General features: G+C 41.2%; 2 protein-coding genes across 10 annotated transcripts in view; both read right to left on the bottom strand.

The window, feature by feature from the left end:
- Positions 1-3,294, bottom strand: part of syt12 (synaptotagmin XII) — a 30,946-nt gene extending 27,652 nt beyond the window's left edge. The window contains exon 1 of one of the 2 annotated variants that reach the window (XM_044194119.1): positions 2,744-3,294. The gene's annotated coding sequence lies outside the window, so the exon portion shown is untranslated. Of the gene's footprint in view, positions 1-2,182; positions 2,715-2,743 lie in introns of those variants that run through there. The other variant, XM_044194120.1, reaches the window with a different exon arrangement.
- A 5,153-nt stretch (positions 3,295-8,447) lies between these two features.
- The window catches only part of peak1 (pseudopodium-enriched atypical kinase 1), a 105,232-nt gene continuing 98,756 nt past the window's right edge, over positions 8,448-14,923 (bottom strand). For all 8 annotated transcript variants that reach the window (XM_044194116.1, XM_044194112.1, XM_044194113.1 and 5 more), the window contains one exon: positions 8,448-12,954. In XM_044194116.1, the coding sequence (XP_044050051.1) occupies positions 11,581-12,954 (1,374 nt within the window). In that variant the 3' untranslated portion in view covers positions 8,448-11,580. The remainder of the gene's footprint in view (positions 12,955-14,923) is intronic.

The raw sequence follows: 14,923 nt of genomic DNA, 5'->3' as shown, positions 1-14,923 counted from the left end.
GGAGCCAGCAGCCAGTTAGCTTACTGTAGCTTAAAGAGTGGAAACAGCTAGCCTCACCAGGACCTCTCAAACTCACTAATGAAGCCACTAATGGCTGGTAACTGCTAACTGCCCAGCCAAGAAATAGTCCGGCCCATAACCCCCTGTAAAACTGCAAACTGTCATTTTTTAACTTTGGATTTTGCACGGATTAAACAAACAAGATATAACATGTTAATTAGTGAGCATTTTCTTTACTTTTGGACAAAGCCAGACTAGATGATCCCTCTGTTTCCAGTGTTTATGCTAAGCTAAGCTAACCAGATCTAGCTACAAATATACAGCACAGACATGAGAGTGGTATCAATCTTCTCGTCTAACTCTCATCAAGAAAGCGAATAAGTGAATTTCCCAAAATGTCCAACTGTTGCCTTAAGATAACAGTCAATAAAGCAACCAGTTTTTTATGCTGCCAACACTGTTTAATGCCTGATCACTTCTAGGAGTCTCAATCTCATAAATATGATTCATCTTGTGACGTGTTAGGGCTGTGAGAGTGTGTATGTGTGTGTGTGTGTGTGTGTGTGTGTGTGTGTGTAGAATCAGGGGAAGCCCATGACAGAGAGCGAGAAAAAGAGTAGGTGTTAAACGAATGGCTGAGATGATTGCGAGTGCTGGTGGAGGAATTGAATTCTGAGCAGGTCGTATTTCAGCCCGGCGAGGAGGAAGCGAGAGTCCCAGTGACACACACACACACACACACACACACACACAGACAGACACACACACAAGGCTATTTCACCTCCAAGCCAAGCCACTTCACACAGACCCCAGCATCATTAGAAAACTGCTGGGAACACACTCGAAGAGCTGGAGAGATCAGAGTGTGAGATCATGTTAACAAGATTACATTTTTCTCGAGTTTGAAATGTCTAAAGCAAAGCCGGGTGTTTTTCAAGTGAAGTCCTGTTTTTGTGGATCCCAACTGTGCTTCATCATTTAAAATCACAGTTTGAGAGGCAGAAAGTCTACTCCTACACATCTTTTAACTGTTAATTGATGCAAAAAGCTTTCCAGGTAATGGAAAGGTAGGGGTTATTTTTGAAGATGGAACACAGAAAGGAAGCCAAAACGTAAAAAAAAAATATATCAGTATGGGTGGATTCAGGGGGAAACAGGAAGTCTATTAAGCCAAGAAAGTGTTAGAGGGACAATCAGTCAACTTTAGTTACAGTAAATAGGACCACAGCTAGCTCCAAACATCCACGCAAATCTAAAACCTCTGAAAGCCTCAAAGACAGACTGGGCAGAAGCATTTAGCCAACCAAACACACCAACCGTCATTGATCTGCATCACTTTATATGATTAATATGGGTCAAAAGCAACATTTAAAACCCATGTAGCATCTGTATCCTCTCAGTGAGACACTGATTTCCAGCCTTTTGGGGCTGTGACCCTTTAAAGCAAAGCGGCGTCTGCTCACGACTCCTTGTCACAGGTTGCATAATGTGTGAGTTGCGAGCAATTTAACCAAAGCGTGATGTTATCTTTTCAGATTGTTTCATTTGAATAGCTTTTAGAGGCTTGAAGTGGTAAAACTAGCCAATATTTCATGATAAAAAAGAATAAAATGGAGGCCCCCAGTTTGATAAGGGCAGGGATTTTTGTTGCATGTTATTCCCCATCTCCTGTCATCTCTCTACTGTCGACAGTGTAATAAAGGCATAAAATGCCCCCCAAAAGCAATCGTGTATTGAAAAATATATATATACATATAGAAATATGCTGTTTTGGTTGTCCCGACCCCCCCAGGTCCGGAAGCCCCTGATTTCGAAGATCATGTGGCACACACGAAAACACACAGTTTGATTTGGCAGCACTTACAATCAGGACTCAGTACTTTCTGAGCACTGATCGAACTTTGTCAAAAGTAACAAAAGCTGATGCTCAATGCTCTGATGATTGTCAATCTTCATTATTCTCTGATCACATATTACATGATTTAACTTTGCCTAAATCACATGCTGTACAAAATACAAAGAACAAAGTTTTTAGCAAAATGTATTAATATTCAGCAAAATTAGGTATTTGAAAAACAAGTATTATTACAGTCAAGTCGATTCAGTTTTATCTATTTAGCCCCAAATCACAAATTAGCCTCAAAGGGTTTCACAGTATCACACTCTGCACAGAATACTATACCTTAGACCCTCGATTGGAAGGATACCCAGTCTTGCAATGGTTTTCGTAAGTATTCAACAGTAAGTAGCTTTACACCACATCCCTGAAGCTGCTCATCAAACCTGCACTAAGTTTTTTTAAGGTCACTGTTTTCAGTTGGAGTTCAGCAGAGTGGTGCTGAATGGACAGCTCCCGCTGCTCGGGGTGCCATTTGTTATCCCTTCTTTAACCCCTGCAGCCACTGAATGCATCATTTCACTCCCACAGCCCCATAACCTGCTTGTTGTTCAGGGCAACTAGCAATGCAAATCAATATTTGGGTCGACCGAGCGATAAGAGCGGAGTCGCGGAAATGTCATGCCAGAAAAGCCTGCCATCCCGTCTGCTTAGATGCATTTACAAGCGCAGCTAATGCCTCACACGCTTTAAATTAATCCCTTCACTGTCAACAATGAAGCCCAGGAAAAAAGACGCATGCAAGTCCCAAGTCTCGCCATGATGCATGTTGCGTGTTGTGCACAGAGGAGTGCAGGAGCGCGGCGGCTTGTGGCCAAATGGCCTGAGTGAGCACGCATTTCTTACCCGGAGTTTTCTTTTGGTGCAGTAGGGAAGAAGGAGGAGGAGGAGGAGGAGGAGGAAGAGGAGGAGGAGGAGGGGGGTAGACCAACTCCACCGCTCTCCCTTCTTCAGGCGCCTCTCTCCATCCAATGACACCGGTGTCGGACCGGTCTATGTATCCCGGGGGTGGAGGAGGGGAGGGAAACGGCGTTCACACTCCTCCAGTTTCAGAGCATCCGAAAGCTTTCAGACGCGGCCAGCTGGAGGAAGAAGAGGAGCAGAGGGATGAAGAAGAAGAAGAAGAGGAGGAGGAGGAAGGTTTATCTTCCACTCGGAGGTGTCCGTCTGTTTATGCTGCTACTCGCTGGAGTCTGGAAAGCTGTTGCCAGAGGCATTTCTGTGTGATCCGCAGCTCACCCCCGACTGACCGACTGCAGACAGAAAGTCCCACCCCTGCAGCGAAACTTCCACCGCCGGGCCGCTCAATAAAACGACCACCGCCTCCTCCTCCAAGGCTCCACAGCAGCAGCAGCAGCACTGAAGAGGACCTACACGCGCGCGCGCACACACACACACACACACACACACACACACACACACACACACACACACACACACACACAGCTTGGTGTTATGCAACGGGTGCACGGGGGGAGGGGGGGCTGTGATGGGATGGGAAGTGTGTTTCATTTCAGGGACACCCAAACTTTTCAAATCTTCCTCATCATCACTTCTCAAACTGACGCCCACAAAAACCCCTCCTGACCCCCAAACTGGCAAATTCTCTCCCAAGAACAAACCTCCTCCTCCTACTCCTCCCTTCTTCATCACCATCATCATTTCAGCTGTTAGGGATGATTCAGTGTGAAGTTACATAACTGTCTATACTGGTGGTGGGTAGGGTGCAGCGATGACACCTCTGATAGCAAAACACACATCTTTATTCATCCTCTCATAGTGGCAGGGAATCAAATTAAAGATAAATCAAACGACTCCTCACTCTGCTGCCATGCAGTGCGAAGTCAAAACTTACGTGGCAAAGTCAATTTTGAGTTGCCACTTTCTAATAAGGCACACTTTATAGAGGGGTTATAAGTTGTAACTATCTATTTGTGTTAATATATCATTTGTTATTGCTTTACAGATCAGTACAGTCAAAGCAAGTTATGTTATAGGAAGATAACAATCCAGACGCTCCTATTAATTGATCTTTAAAGCATTAATACATTTATTAGCGAGTAGAGTAAAATTGAGACTCTTTTACACTTTACAACATTTCAGCACATTTTTCTATTTTTATTTGTCTGGCATCTTATTAAGATGCTTGGAAAAATACAGTTTTGCAGAAAAAATGTTTGATTAGTTGATGATGATGCATGATCAAAGTTCTTGTCACCTGGCTGAATGGTGAGCAGTTGTACATGTAACTAGGAATGATTCCACTCCACTTTAAAGCACTTTGTGTGTATTTCCTGTTTTATTTTGCAATGTTTTTTCCCCCTCATGTGTGGTAATTTTACTTCCTGTCTTTGTTTGCTTTTCCCCCAGTTTTGATTGTTTGCTCTGCCCTGATTAGTTTCACCTGTCTCATTATCTCCCTTCACCTGAGTTTATTTAGTCTGTGTGCTGCTGCCCTTGTCTCTTGTTAGATCGTCTTTGTTGTTTGTTAAGCATCCCGGTCTTGATTACCTGTGTGTTCTGTTGAAATTATCTTCTGTTTCCCTTGGACCTTGCATGGATTTTGGACTTTGCCTGCTACCTGTTTGGATTTGTTTGCCTTGGTTGAACTACTTACCTGATTTTGACCACTGCCTGTCTGAAAACTGTGTAATCCTTTTTGTTTCATTAAATCATTGAACTGTACCTGCACTGTCTCAGTGTCTGCGTTTGGGTCCAATCCCCTGTTTCTCCTGCTACCCTGCTTGACATGTATCGCAACACTTTGAGCTGCATTTCATGTGTAAAAGGTGCTATACAAATACAGTTATTATTACTTAACTGCAGGTTGAGGATGACAGTTATTATTCCATCAACATCTGCTGCGTCTCTGCCGGTCTGCCTCTTTAACACATCTTGCTACCTTCATTTGATCACCTGGAAGACACGTTGTTGACAGAAATTTTAAAGAATATTTAAAAAATTCTTAAAACTGAAATTCAGCTTTCATCAGCACTTTCACCAATAGTTAGTCTTTGAAATCTATCAAAGGAAGGTGATTTTTGTTTCTGCTGCATAGAGGAAAAACTAAAATCACTTTATTGATTGATTTCGTTCCAGTTTATTTCCAATAACACAATAGACATAACATTTTTAAATAATGTACAGGACAATTTAGTTTAGGTTTTTTCTTCAGTTTTTATGATTTCAGCAAACCATGAGCTGTATGGAAAAGTGTGGCATGTTGGTAAGAGACACTATGACAACCTTACAACCATGCATCTACTTCTCTCTCTTACACACAACCAGGACTATGTCCTTCTGAATGTGTCCTTTTGATACTTTAGAAAGCTCACATGTCTTTGCCAATATGTTGACAAAATATTTTCTTTAGTTTTGATGAAGGCTTCACTTTCCTTTTCAGGGATAATGCCACTAAGGTACCCTTTTTACTTTTAACTTACATAATAGATGTTTGTACTTCTTTCACTGTTGCCTGCTGAGGATCCCCTACAGCCCCCCTGCAGGGACTCCTGGCAGTCCCGTGACCCCAGTCTGACCTGCTTTGACCTCTTTCAACTAGATTATGATCATGTAACAAGTCACAATACAGGTAATAAACCTGGAGCATCACTCTGAATCCAGACTGATGAACGTGAGGATTACTCGCTTTAGGAAATACTTACCACAGCTGAATGTAGTGGATTTCAAACTAAGGCACAAGGTTTTTCCAAGTAACTAACTACATTTACTCAAGTACTGTACTTAAGTACAAATTCAAGATACTTGTATTTTAATCTCATGCTACTTTATACTCCTACTCCACTACATCTCAGAGGCAAATATTGTACTTTTTACGCCACTACATTTGTCTGACAGCTTCAGTTACTTTGCACATTACAATTTTCCATATCTTTCTTGTTTAATGAAAACCATGTATCTCCAGATTTGGTCATTGTTGAATTTTTTTGATAAACTGAAGGATTAAGTGTTCCTTTATTGGAGGAGAAAATTCTCCTTAAACTAAAGAAACTATTTAGCTGGAAAATGCATCATCACAAAGCTGAAAACAGGGCTCTATTTCTGAGCTCATGAAAAGTTTTAAGAGATACGTGGTTCTCACGGGACAGTGATGCTACAAACGTGTTGATCGTATAGAAAATGATGCATTGCTGTAGATTAAACTACTCAGCAGTATATAAAGTAGTTAAAATGAGCACAAACTTAAACATCTAAAGCAGTAAAATGCAACACATACATTAATGCAACAGTAATATTAATCTATAAAAATCTTATATAATAATATATAACAGTAAAACCTGTATCATAGTGTATTATATTTTTTGCTAGTACTTCTATTCCTGTGTGCACTGACGTAAAGGCGAGCTGCTGTAACAAAAGAGTTTCCCCTCGGGGATCAATAAAGTATTTCTGATTCTGATTTCTGATTCTGAACACTGACAGGGACCATTTTTCTGTACTTTTACTTTGATATTTTAAATAAACTTTGCTGATAATACTAAGATACTTTTTACTTAAGTAAGGCTTTGAATGCAGTATTTTCACTGTGGTTTTAGTACTTTTACTTAAGTCAAGGATCTGAATACTTCTTCCACCACTGCCAGTGGGTCCTGGACGAGATGCACGACACCTACACTGTAAACGGATATAGTAAACATCAAAAGGAGTCGGAAAAAAATTTACTTGAGTTTTATTGCTCCAATTGGGTAAACAGCATATTGAAACAGTAAATCTTGATTTTTTTCCCCCTACATCTGTAGATGAGGGTCAGGTAGATAACGTAAACAGTGATTTGTACCTGCTCTTTATACTGAGCACTTGCATCAAACGTAGCAAAAGATGCAGTTACAGCAGATACTGTGTTCTCGTAACACTTACTCTTTTGATTTCTGATGATTTTTCTACCTTTGTTGTAATCGTCTCTGTGGAGGATCCGGGTTTTTGTTTGGTGGACATGTTCTAGGCTGCAGCTAAAATCTGGAAGGAATTACCACGGGAATAAAGTAATAGAGGATCCTAACAATCCAAATTTACTTTACTGTATAACACAGGAGAGTGGATGGAGAGGATTTCCTTTTCTCCTTTGCTCATTTTCAGTTGTCAATCACAAAGATGAGTGAGACAGCTGAGAAAGACATGTTGTGTTAGATAAGAGTATAATCTCAGTCTAGACAGGATTAGCTCATCGTTATGGTTCAATTTAAATGACAGTTTCATCAATAGCAAATCCTTTTGAGGCACTGTAAATGCTTGTAAACATTTTCGCTTTCATGTTTGTCCTGCAAAATTCATGCAGCATGTTTTCACAGCTTTCAGCCACACTGAACTGAATGTGGCATAAGTAAAAGTCAAAGGAAACACTGATAGTTTTAGGCTTAACAACATGGAGTATTCTGGCTTTTCTTTGCCTTTTGAATGTCTCCATCTGGTGGCGGAGCTACTGTAGTGATGTTGGCACAGAAACACTTCATGTTCCAAAGAAAGCAATGTACAAACCACCTCCTTTACCGAGTCTGTGTATGACTCATATACATATGTTGCAAAATTCATAGTGTTTCAGTTGGCCCAAACTTTCATTTTTAGCCACTCAACAAGAACTTTCAATAACACGCTTCAATTAGAGGTGAAAGAACAAAGTGATTGAATCAAGTTAACGTTGTTTGAAAAATCACAATGCTGATTTAGAAAAGGTACACATCCTATTTTTTGTTAAGATGCTCAGCAAGCCCCCAAAGTTCACTGATCAATAGTGAGTTGGGAAAGAATGTTGTGCTTTGGGGTTGCTGTTGGGCACTATAACTAAATCAGAGAGTGCATCTTTAAATCCTAAACCTTTAAATCTAATATTCTGATGAACATCCATCGTTCCATATAGACAGACACATCAGACTTTAACATTAGAGACTTCATTTATAACTAAATAACTCTTGATTCTGAGAGCAGTGTGGGAACGTCTTTATCTTTAAGATACATGGGCTCCTCTGAGATAGGCCAGCAAAGAATCATAGGACGTGCAAGTTCTTCAAATTTAAAAAGAAAAAGATCCAATTCAAACACACAGATTGCAGGTTTCTCTTGAGTTAAAAAAAAATTCACAGGGATTTGGCTGATGTTCCAAACCCCTGAGAAGATTAATATGTTTCCAGTTTTAGTATGGTCACTGTAAATAATTGAAAGGCTCATTATCAGCCCAAGCCTTGAGGATGGTTCTTATTTTGCTGAAATAAGTGACGCTGTAGTATCAGTCCAGGTCCAAAAGGACCGGAAACAAAGTGGTTCAATGCACAAACAACTCATAATCTTAAAGATGTAACTCCAGTACATAATAAAATACTTGAGCGGCAGTGAACTATACTTTAAAAACAACTAAAAATGCCATAAAATCAGTCTTAATCCTAACCTACTCAATTACAGCAACACTAGTTGAAACTTTTCACTTTGTCATCACTGACTGAGCTCCTTCCTTTTACAGTATGTCCAGTTGCTATAAATTCTAGTTATTCTCTACTAGAGAGTGGAATCAACAGCAATAACACAATGGCACAAAGTGTATATATAAAAACATATATTTATTATTGTTCTGTTACTGTTTGTTAACAATAAATGGCGGCAGGCTAGGAGACATACTGTACACATATTATAAGAAAGCCTTAGAGAACTTGTTTTTCTGTTCAGTGGCAATAAACAATGCAAAGAGAAATAACAGAGCAGAGAGAGAGAGAGAGAAAATGAACAATATTCTCTGTAGGCCGTACAGTTGATGAATGTTGGGTTTTAATTTTGTTCATAAGTCATCCTTCAGCCTCTTTTGAAAGTGGTTCATCTTCTAAGCAGATAACTTTACAAGAGGGGTGAAAATACTGTACATTGTTCTGTATATTAATGCTCCTCATCATGCGGCTTGAAGACTTTCAGTTATCCTGTGTTTAGGACAGTGATAACTACTCACCTTTTTCTTTTCCCAAAACAAGCGACGTTGAAGAAAATCAAGTAAAGCTTTAAAAATGAATAAATGGTATTTAGACTCTACAGACAGAAACAGAGAGGTGCTCTGTACTCGACAAAATAGTGTATAGATTAAAATAGATAAAGGTTATATGTATTTATACTATATATACTATATAAAGGTTTAAATCTCTAGACACAAGGACAGCCACCAGTGCTGTCCACACACATTCTTTAGTACACAAACCCTTTAACGCAGCAACAAACTCACACCTGCTTTGTCTCATTTTCGCTCCATGGACCATTAAGTCTTGTACTGTACATCTGCAGTAAAACGATCACAGGATCCTGATCCCAAAACTACATTTCTCCCCCCCCAGCGACAAGCTGAACTGCTGCAGTTTTCAGATATGAAAAGACAAACTTAACCAAATAAAGCGAGTACATTTCTGGATGCAAAGCCTTTTCGCAGTGTCAGTTTGAAAGCATCGTCCACCCGGATGCATATCAAGGGAACGTTCTGCACAAAGTACAGTCCAGTTTAGTTCTGAGTCAAAGATGCTTTTCAGGGTGTTTGATCATCGTAACCACAAATAAATCCATGTGCATAAAACTCAAAATGTTAACAGTTTCTTGTTGTTTTTATGGGGAAGCTGAGGCTTGTGTACATGTTTTACTCCCACTGACTCCAGGCTGGAAGGTACTGATCAATATCACAGAGCTCATTTAATTAAAGCAGAATAAATCTGTTGAGTGACAAGCAGTGAGCTCACTGCAGGATCTGCCGTCCTATTGGCTGGATAACAACAAAGAGGACGGGAAACAAGGCAGGAGGAATGGAAGCAAGTCTCAGTGGTTAGTTTCTCTTCAAGGCTGTGTTTGATTATCACACAGAGAGTTTATATGTGAAACAAAGTGGTTCAGTTGGAAGATGACTGTGTTTCTGAAGCCGATGAGACCAGGTCCAAATGTCTGTTTCAGTCCAGGCAAACTTTTACATTCCACACGCTGCAAAACAAATCAAATCCAGCTCCTCGAATTCACAGGGACGTTTCTCAGTCTCTCCTGCATCATCATGTCCTCGTTGGTCGTCGCCTCATGGCCAACGTTCAGACTGAATGTGCAAATGTAATCCGTAACGCAGAACCGTTCGAAAACAACTTGACAAAAACAACACAATAGACAAAGAAGAACTTTTCGCAGTCCCTGAAACATCCCCGTCTCCCATCCACTGTAAGAAGTTCTTTACACAGAACTTTGTTTCTTAAATTGCAGGATTGCTGAAATGAATCAGTTTATGTGCCACACAACTAATGGAAGGGAGGATTAGTAAAAGGCTGCATAATGTCATAAAAATATTCATACTCTGTTACCTCCAAAGGAAATAACAAAGATATTAATTGCACATACTCCGACAAGAAACCAAACCAACAGCCAGGGCAGTTGTGTCCCATTTTAACTTCAAAGCCTAAAACGTGTTAACTGTGCTCTGAAAACTGCAAAGTCAAAATTAGCTCAGTGTTCATCACCTGCCTCATTCAAAGCCCTGTGCAGAAGTGTGTGGTATGATACAACAGCACTTAACGGTGTACCTTTTGTTGAATTCTCCAGACTAGCGTTGGAATTTTGAAACTGTAAAGAGGGACATTTCACTGATTTGAACTGAGTCTGGGACAAACCAATAATAAATCTGGTTAAAATAATCATGTCTGACTGCATTTTGAAATAAACATCTCTGGTAAAAGTATCTCTAAACTGTCTAAATGGACAATTTGTGGCAGATCTTTGGCTTCAGTGGTAAAACATATTTAACTTTTGCATCAGTCTAGATTAAAAAAAAAAAAAAACTCACCCTGATTAGAATTGATTTTGAAGAGGTCGCCATGACCCCCCCTCCCATTTCCCTTCATTTTAAATGGCCTCCCTTCATTTCTCTTTTTAGTCTTTACAGATTTCAAATCTGCATCTTTTGAAGAATAAAATACAACACTATGTAATAATGTGTTAAATAATTGTGAGTTAAATTTCCATTTCTGACACTTTCTCAAGATTTACTTTTAGGGAATCTAACATCTTTAGAATGTCTGATGAAACTTTTCTATAAAACATTAATGTGTAATACTATAAAATCTCAAATTTATTCCATTTGACAGTGCCTCAAATAAATCCTGGAGACAGCTGCCATGCAAACTATATCTAATATGTAGCCATCACAACTCTGTAGTCTTGTAGAACTTGGCTGAAAAAACATACAAATCCCTCACACATTTGGTAAATCTGGTGGAGTGTTATAACACATGAGAGATGTGACCAGCTAAAGACACAGATGAATAGGACTTACACGAGATGTCTGGTAAGTCACTGCCAAGAGCAAAAATTACTTCGACTTGCTATAATGTTTTGCAGTTTGTCTTGGACTGGATTTGAGAACAACGTCAGAGAGCCACTTTATTTGCTGGACTCTTAACCACCCCGCTGTTGTTAATGAGTGCTAAGAATAACCCCGATCATGAAGCCTAGCCTGTTTGACGGGAACGCAGACTCTCACTCGATGGACTGATTTGTCCAGGAAGAAAACACAACCCAGACATTGCACAACCAGCTATTTAGTTTTAGGTGAGCACTGTGGCTGCTGCAACAACAAAGCTGACTATTAGCTCACATCAAAACAGTGTCAGCAGAGGGACCACACAGGGGAAGTTGGATCTGTTGCCATAGTAACAGCTAGGTAGAGGAACTCAGAGTGGCTGTGACTGAGTCAGGTGGAGGTTGTGTGCTAGATGTGTTTGAGTTTGGTTCTGTGCTGCGTGTGCTGGCTGGCTCTGTTTCTGGGACTGAGGATGTGGCTGCGGCTGCTGCAGGATGTGGACCACCCGGCTCAGGGTGTCCGTGGTGGCAAACGCCAGATATTGGCAGCACAGCCAGTCCTCCAGGCTCACACCGCAAGCCACATCCAGCGAGCGCTCCGCAAACTTGATCATCATCAGTGTCCGCTTCAGGTCCAGCCAGTTCTGGAGGGTTGCCTCACGCTGACTGGAAGTGGCCCCTGACATGGGGCCTGTGCTGCTGCAGCCCAGCGCCTGGAACAAGTCCTCCCGAGGGCCCCACAGCAGGCACTGCAGGCAGGCCCGGGCCTCGGACATGCGGATCCTTTCTGAGGGGTTGACGGTGAGCAGTAACCTGGCCAGCTGCTGCAGACCCTGTGAGTAGAGCGATCTGACGGGCAGCGGCGGCAGGTCCGCCCAGGTGTACTCCCGCTCCTTCAGCTCCGGCGTCTCCTCGAAGGGGTTGGGCCGGTGCAGCATCTCATAGATGAGAATCCCAGTCTGGAACTCGTCACACTTGCGGTACTGAGTCGCTGTGACAATTTCGGGTGCCAGGCGTGACTGGTCGCGCAGCGTACCAGGGTCGGCAGCCATGAGAGTGCTCTTCTGTTTTGCTTGGGAGAAATTACTGATGATGAGGCGGGCAGGGCAGGTGGCGTTGGCGGCGGCAGCGGCAGCACTGGCAGAGGTTGCACCAGAACTGCTGCTGCTGTTGCTGTTGTTGTTGGGCTCAAGAATGTCCAGATTCCAGGGGTTGCCAGGCTGGCAGTGGACCAGCAGCAGGTTTTCCAGTCGCAGGTCACAGTGGGTCACATGATAAGGTTTCATGTGCTCCAGGCCGGAGCACAGCTGCAGCAGCAGGAGACAGACCTGACGCTCGTACAGCTCCGGGTTATGAGTGTGTCGTGCCAAGCCTTCTCGGACAAAGTCAGCCACCGTCTGGAAGGGCACCTCCCGTGTGATGACCACCACTCTGCTCTTCAAGTGGCCAGTGGTGTTCATGTGACCTGCTGTTGGGGTTTCATCTAATTTACCATTTGGAGCTTTAGAGTCCGTCGTCTTGGTTTGAACCTTAATCTCTTTCTCCTTCAGCCCGTTTCCATCTTCCCCTGCATTCTCTTCTTCCTCCTCATCTTCTTCCTCTTCCCAGGGCAGCAGCCGGGTGGGGACATCAGCCAGGAAGTGTCCACAGTCTTGCTGGATGTTGAAGTGCACGGCCAGGCTCTGTCTCACCGCAAGACTGTGAAAAAACTGCTGCTGGGTCTCCTTGACTTTGCTCCGACAGATCTGGTAGTAAAGTAAAGATGAGAAAGAAAATGTTAAAAATCAATGTCAGGTTTGCTTTTGAGCTGAGAAACCTCTAACGATGAAGCTATTTGTGAATCAATAATTTGCCAAATTACCAATATTGCTATAAAGGACAAGGCTGGTGATATTCTATATTTTTCTTATTATCAACAAATCCCATGAAAACACAATGAATACATCCTACTAACAAGTATTGTCTGTGTATCCAAAGCCCGGTAGTTCTTATTCCTCTGTGCCATAGAGCTTGTCACAGAGAACCGGAGGACGCGATATCCTTTAAAAATGGGAATAACGTCGCAAATACAGCGTGGGAGACATTCATGGTGTTGCACTTGGTTGTTCAAATGAAATATGACAGAAATAGTTGTGAAAAAAAGGAAAAAAAGAGAGCTAGAGAGAGAAGTTCAAACCCTGGCTTCTTTCTCACCTCCGCACAGCTGGTTAATCACAACATGACGTGGGTGTGAATGTTGTGTATCGCCAGTTTTGGAAAGATACAGAAATGGTCAAGCACTTGTAAAGCATTTGTCTGAAATGCCAATAAATCTTCCATTGTTTGATCTTCAGAGACTGCTAAGACTGTTAATTTTAATGAAATAAAACAAACTCCAGACCAGCAACAGACATTGCCTCTTGACTACCATGGGAGACTTTTGAACAAACAGCAACTTTCTGCAACATCAGGAACAAAACACATCATTTTAGCAGAGAATGCACAGCAGAACTCCAAGATCAAAGATGTTTTCTGTTTCAAAACTCTGCCCCGCTCTGTTTCCCTAGAACATTGCAGCTCATGGCGTTAATGATATAAAGAGAGCGGAGAGAAGCAGATAGACACCAGGCTGTCACAGCCAGCAGTGAGAGCGTGTCGGCTTCCTAAAGCTCAGTGACAGCCTCTGCAGCTCTCTGTCTTTCTACACTTTGATCACAGCACAGAGAAGTGAAGCCAAGTCAATGATAGGATCAGTCCCTGCAGATGTCACAACATTCACTAAAATACCAACAAAGGGAAAGAAGTCACGACATATTACTGAGATATTTTTGGTTTGACTTGTTTCATATTAATGGTGTGAATTTATTAGTTATTACTTCACAGAGTCAGTCAGTTTTACTGTAATATTTTCTGACACCAACATTAGCAAACATTTCAATAACTAAAATGTAATTGAAACTTGATGTTTAGATTCAGAGAAAGAATCTGCGAAAACAAAATTTATTTATTGACAAAGCAGGTATAATAAGTAAATCTTGCTACAATTTCTGATGTCATCTATTGTGAAGGATGGCATCATTTGTCTGTGATTTCATCAGCATTCATTAAAGGCGCACTGCATTTTTATTTGTTTTTATATCAAATTGAATGTTGTCTAATGCACACCTGGTAGGAAAATGTAATCATGCAAAAGAAAGTAATGAATTCCTGCACATCGTCAGCACGAAGTATGTTGAAAATGCAATAAGGTCCTAGGTCCTAGACCTTCGTCAGGTGCCTGAGGGTGAATTTGGTTTTGAATTGGTGTTTATTGGTTGGGGGAAAAAAATCTAAATAGATCACAAAATGTTAGCTTATTTCTCTCATACTAAACAGGACTTGGACATGGAAATTGGAAATAAAATGCCTACTCTTATCCTGCCTACTCCTAACGAAAAAAAAAAAAACACTTTTGTATTGTCCATTTTTTGAAAACCTTGGATTAATGATTTGAATAAATTCTGCAATGTAAAATAACCTTCGATCTAGAATTGGGCGATATAGTTCTATCGGATATATATATATACACTTTTTTTTCCTGACAGCAATATTACACTACAATATTACGCTACTACAATTTTTTTACAGTGTATAATACAGTACATTTTGTCCAAACTAGCTTTTGTACAACTGACTTACATTTTTCCCCCTACATACCCCCACACTGGGAGCAATATGGGGTTTGGTGTCTTGCTC

Source organism: Siniperca chuatsi, linkage group LG4 (genome assembly GCF_020085105.1).
Source record: "Siniperca chuatsi isolate FFG_IHB_CAS linkage group LG4, ASM2008510v1, whole genome shotgun sequence".
NCBI classification, from domain to species: Eukaryota; Metazoa; Chordata; class Actinopteri; order Centrarchiformes; family Sinipercidae; genus Siniperca; species Siniperca chuatsi.
The sequence above is the reverse complement of the archived record's forward strand: the minus strand, read 5'-3'. Positions and strand labels throughout refer to the sequence as shown.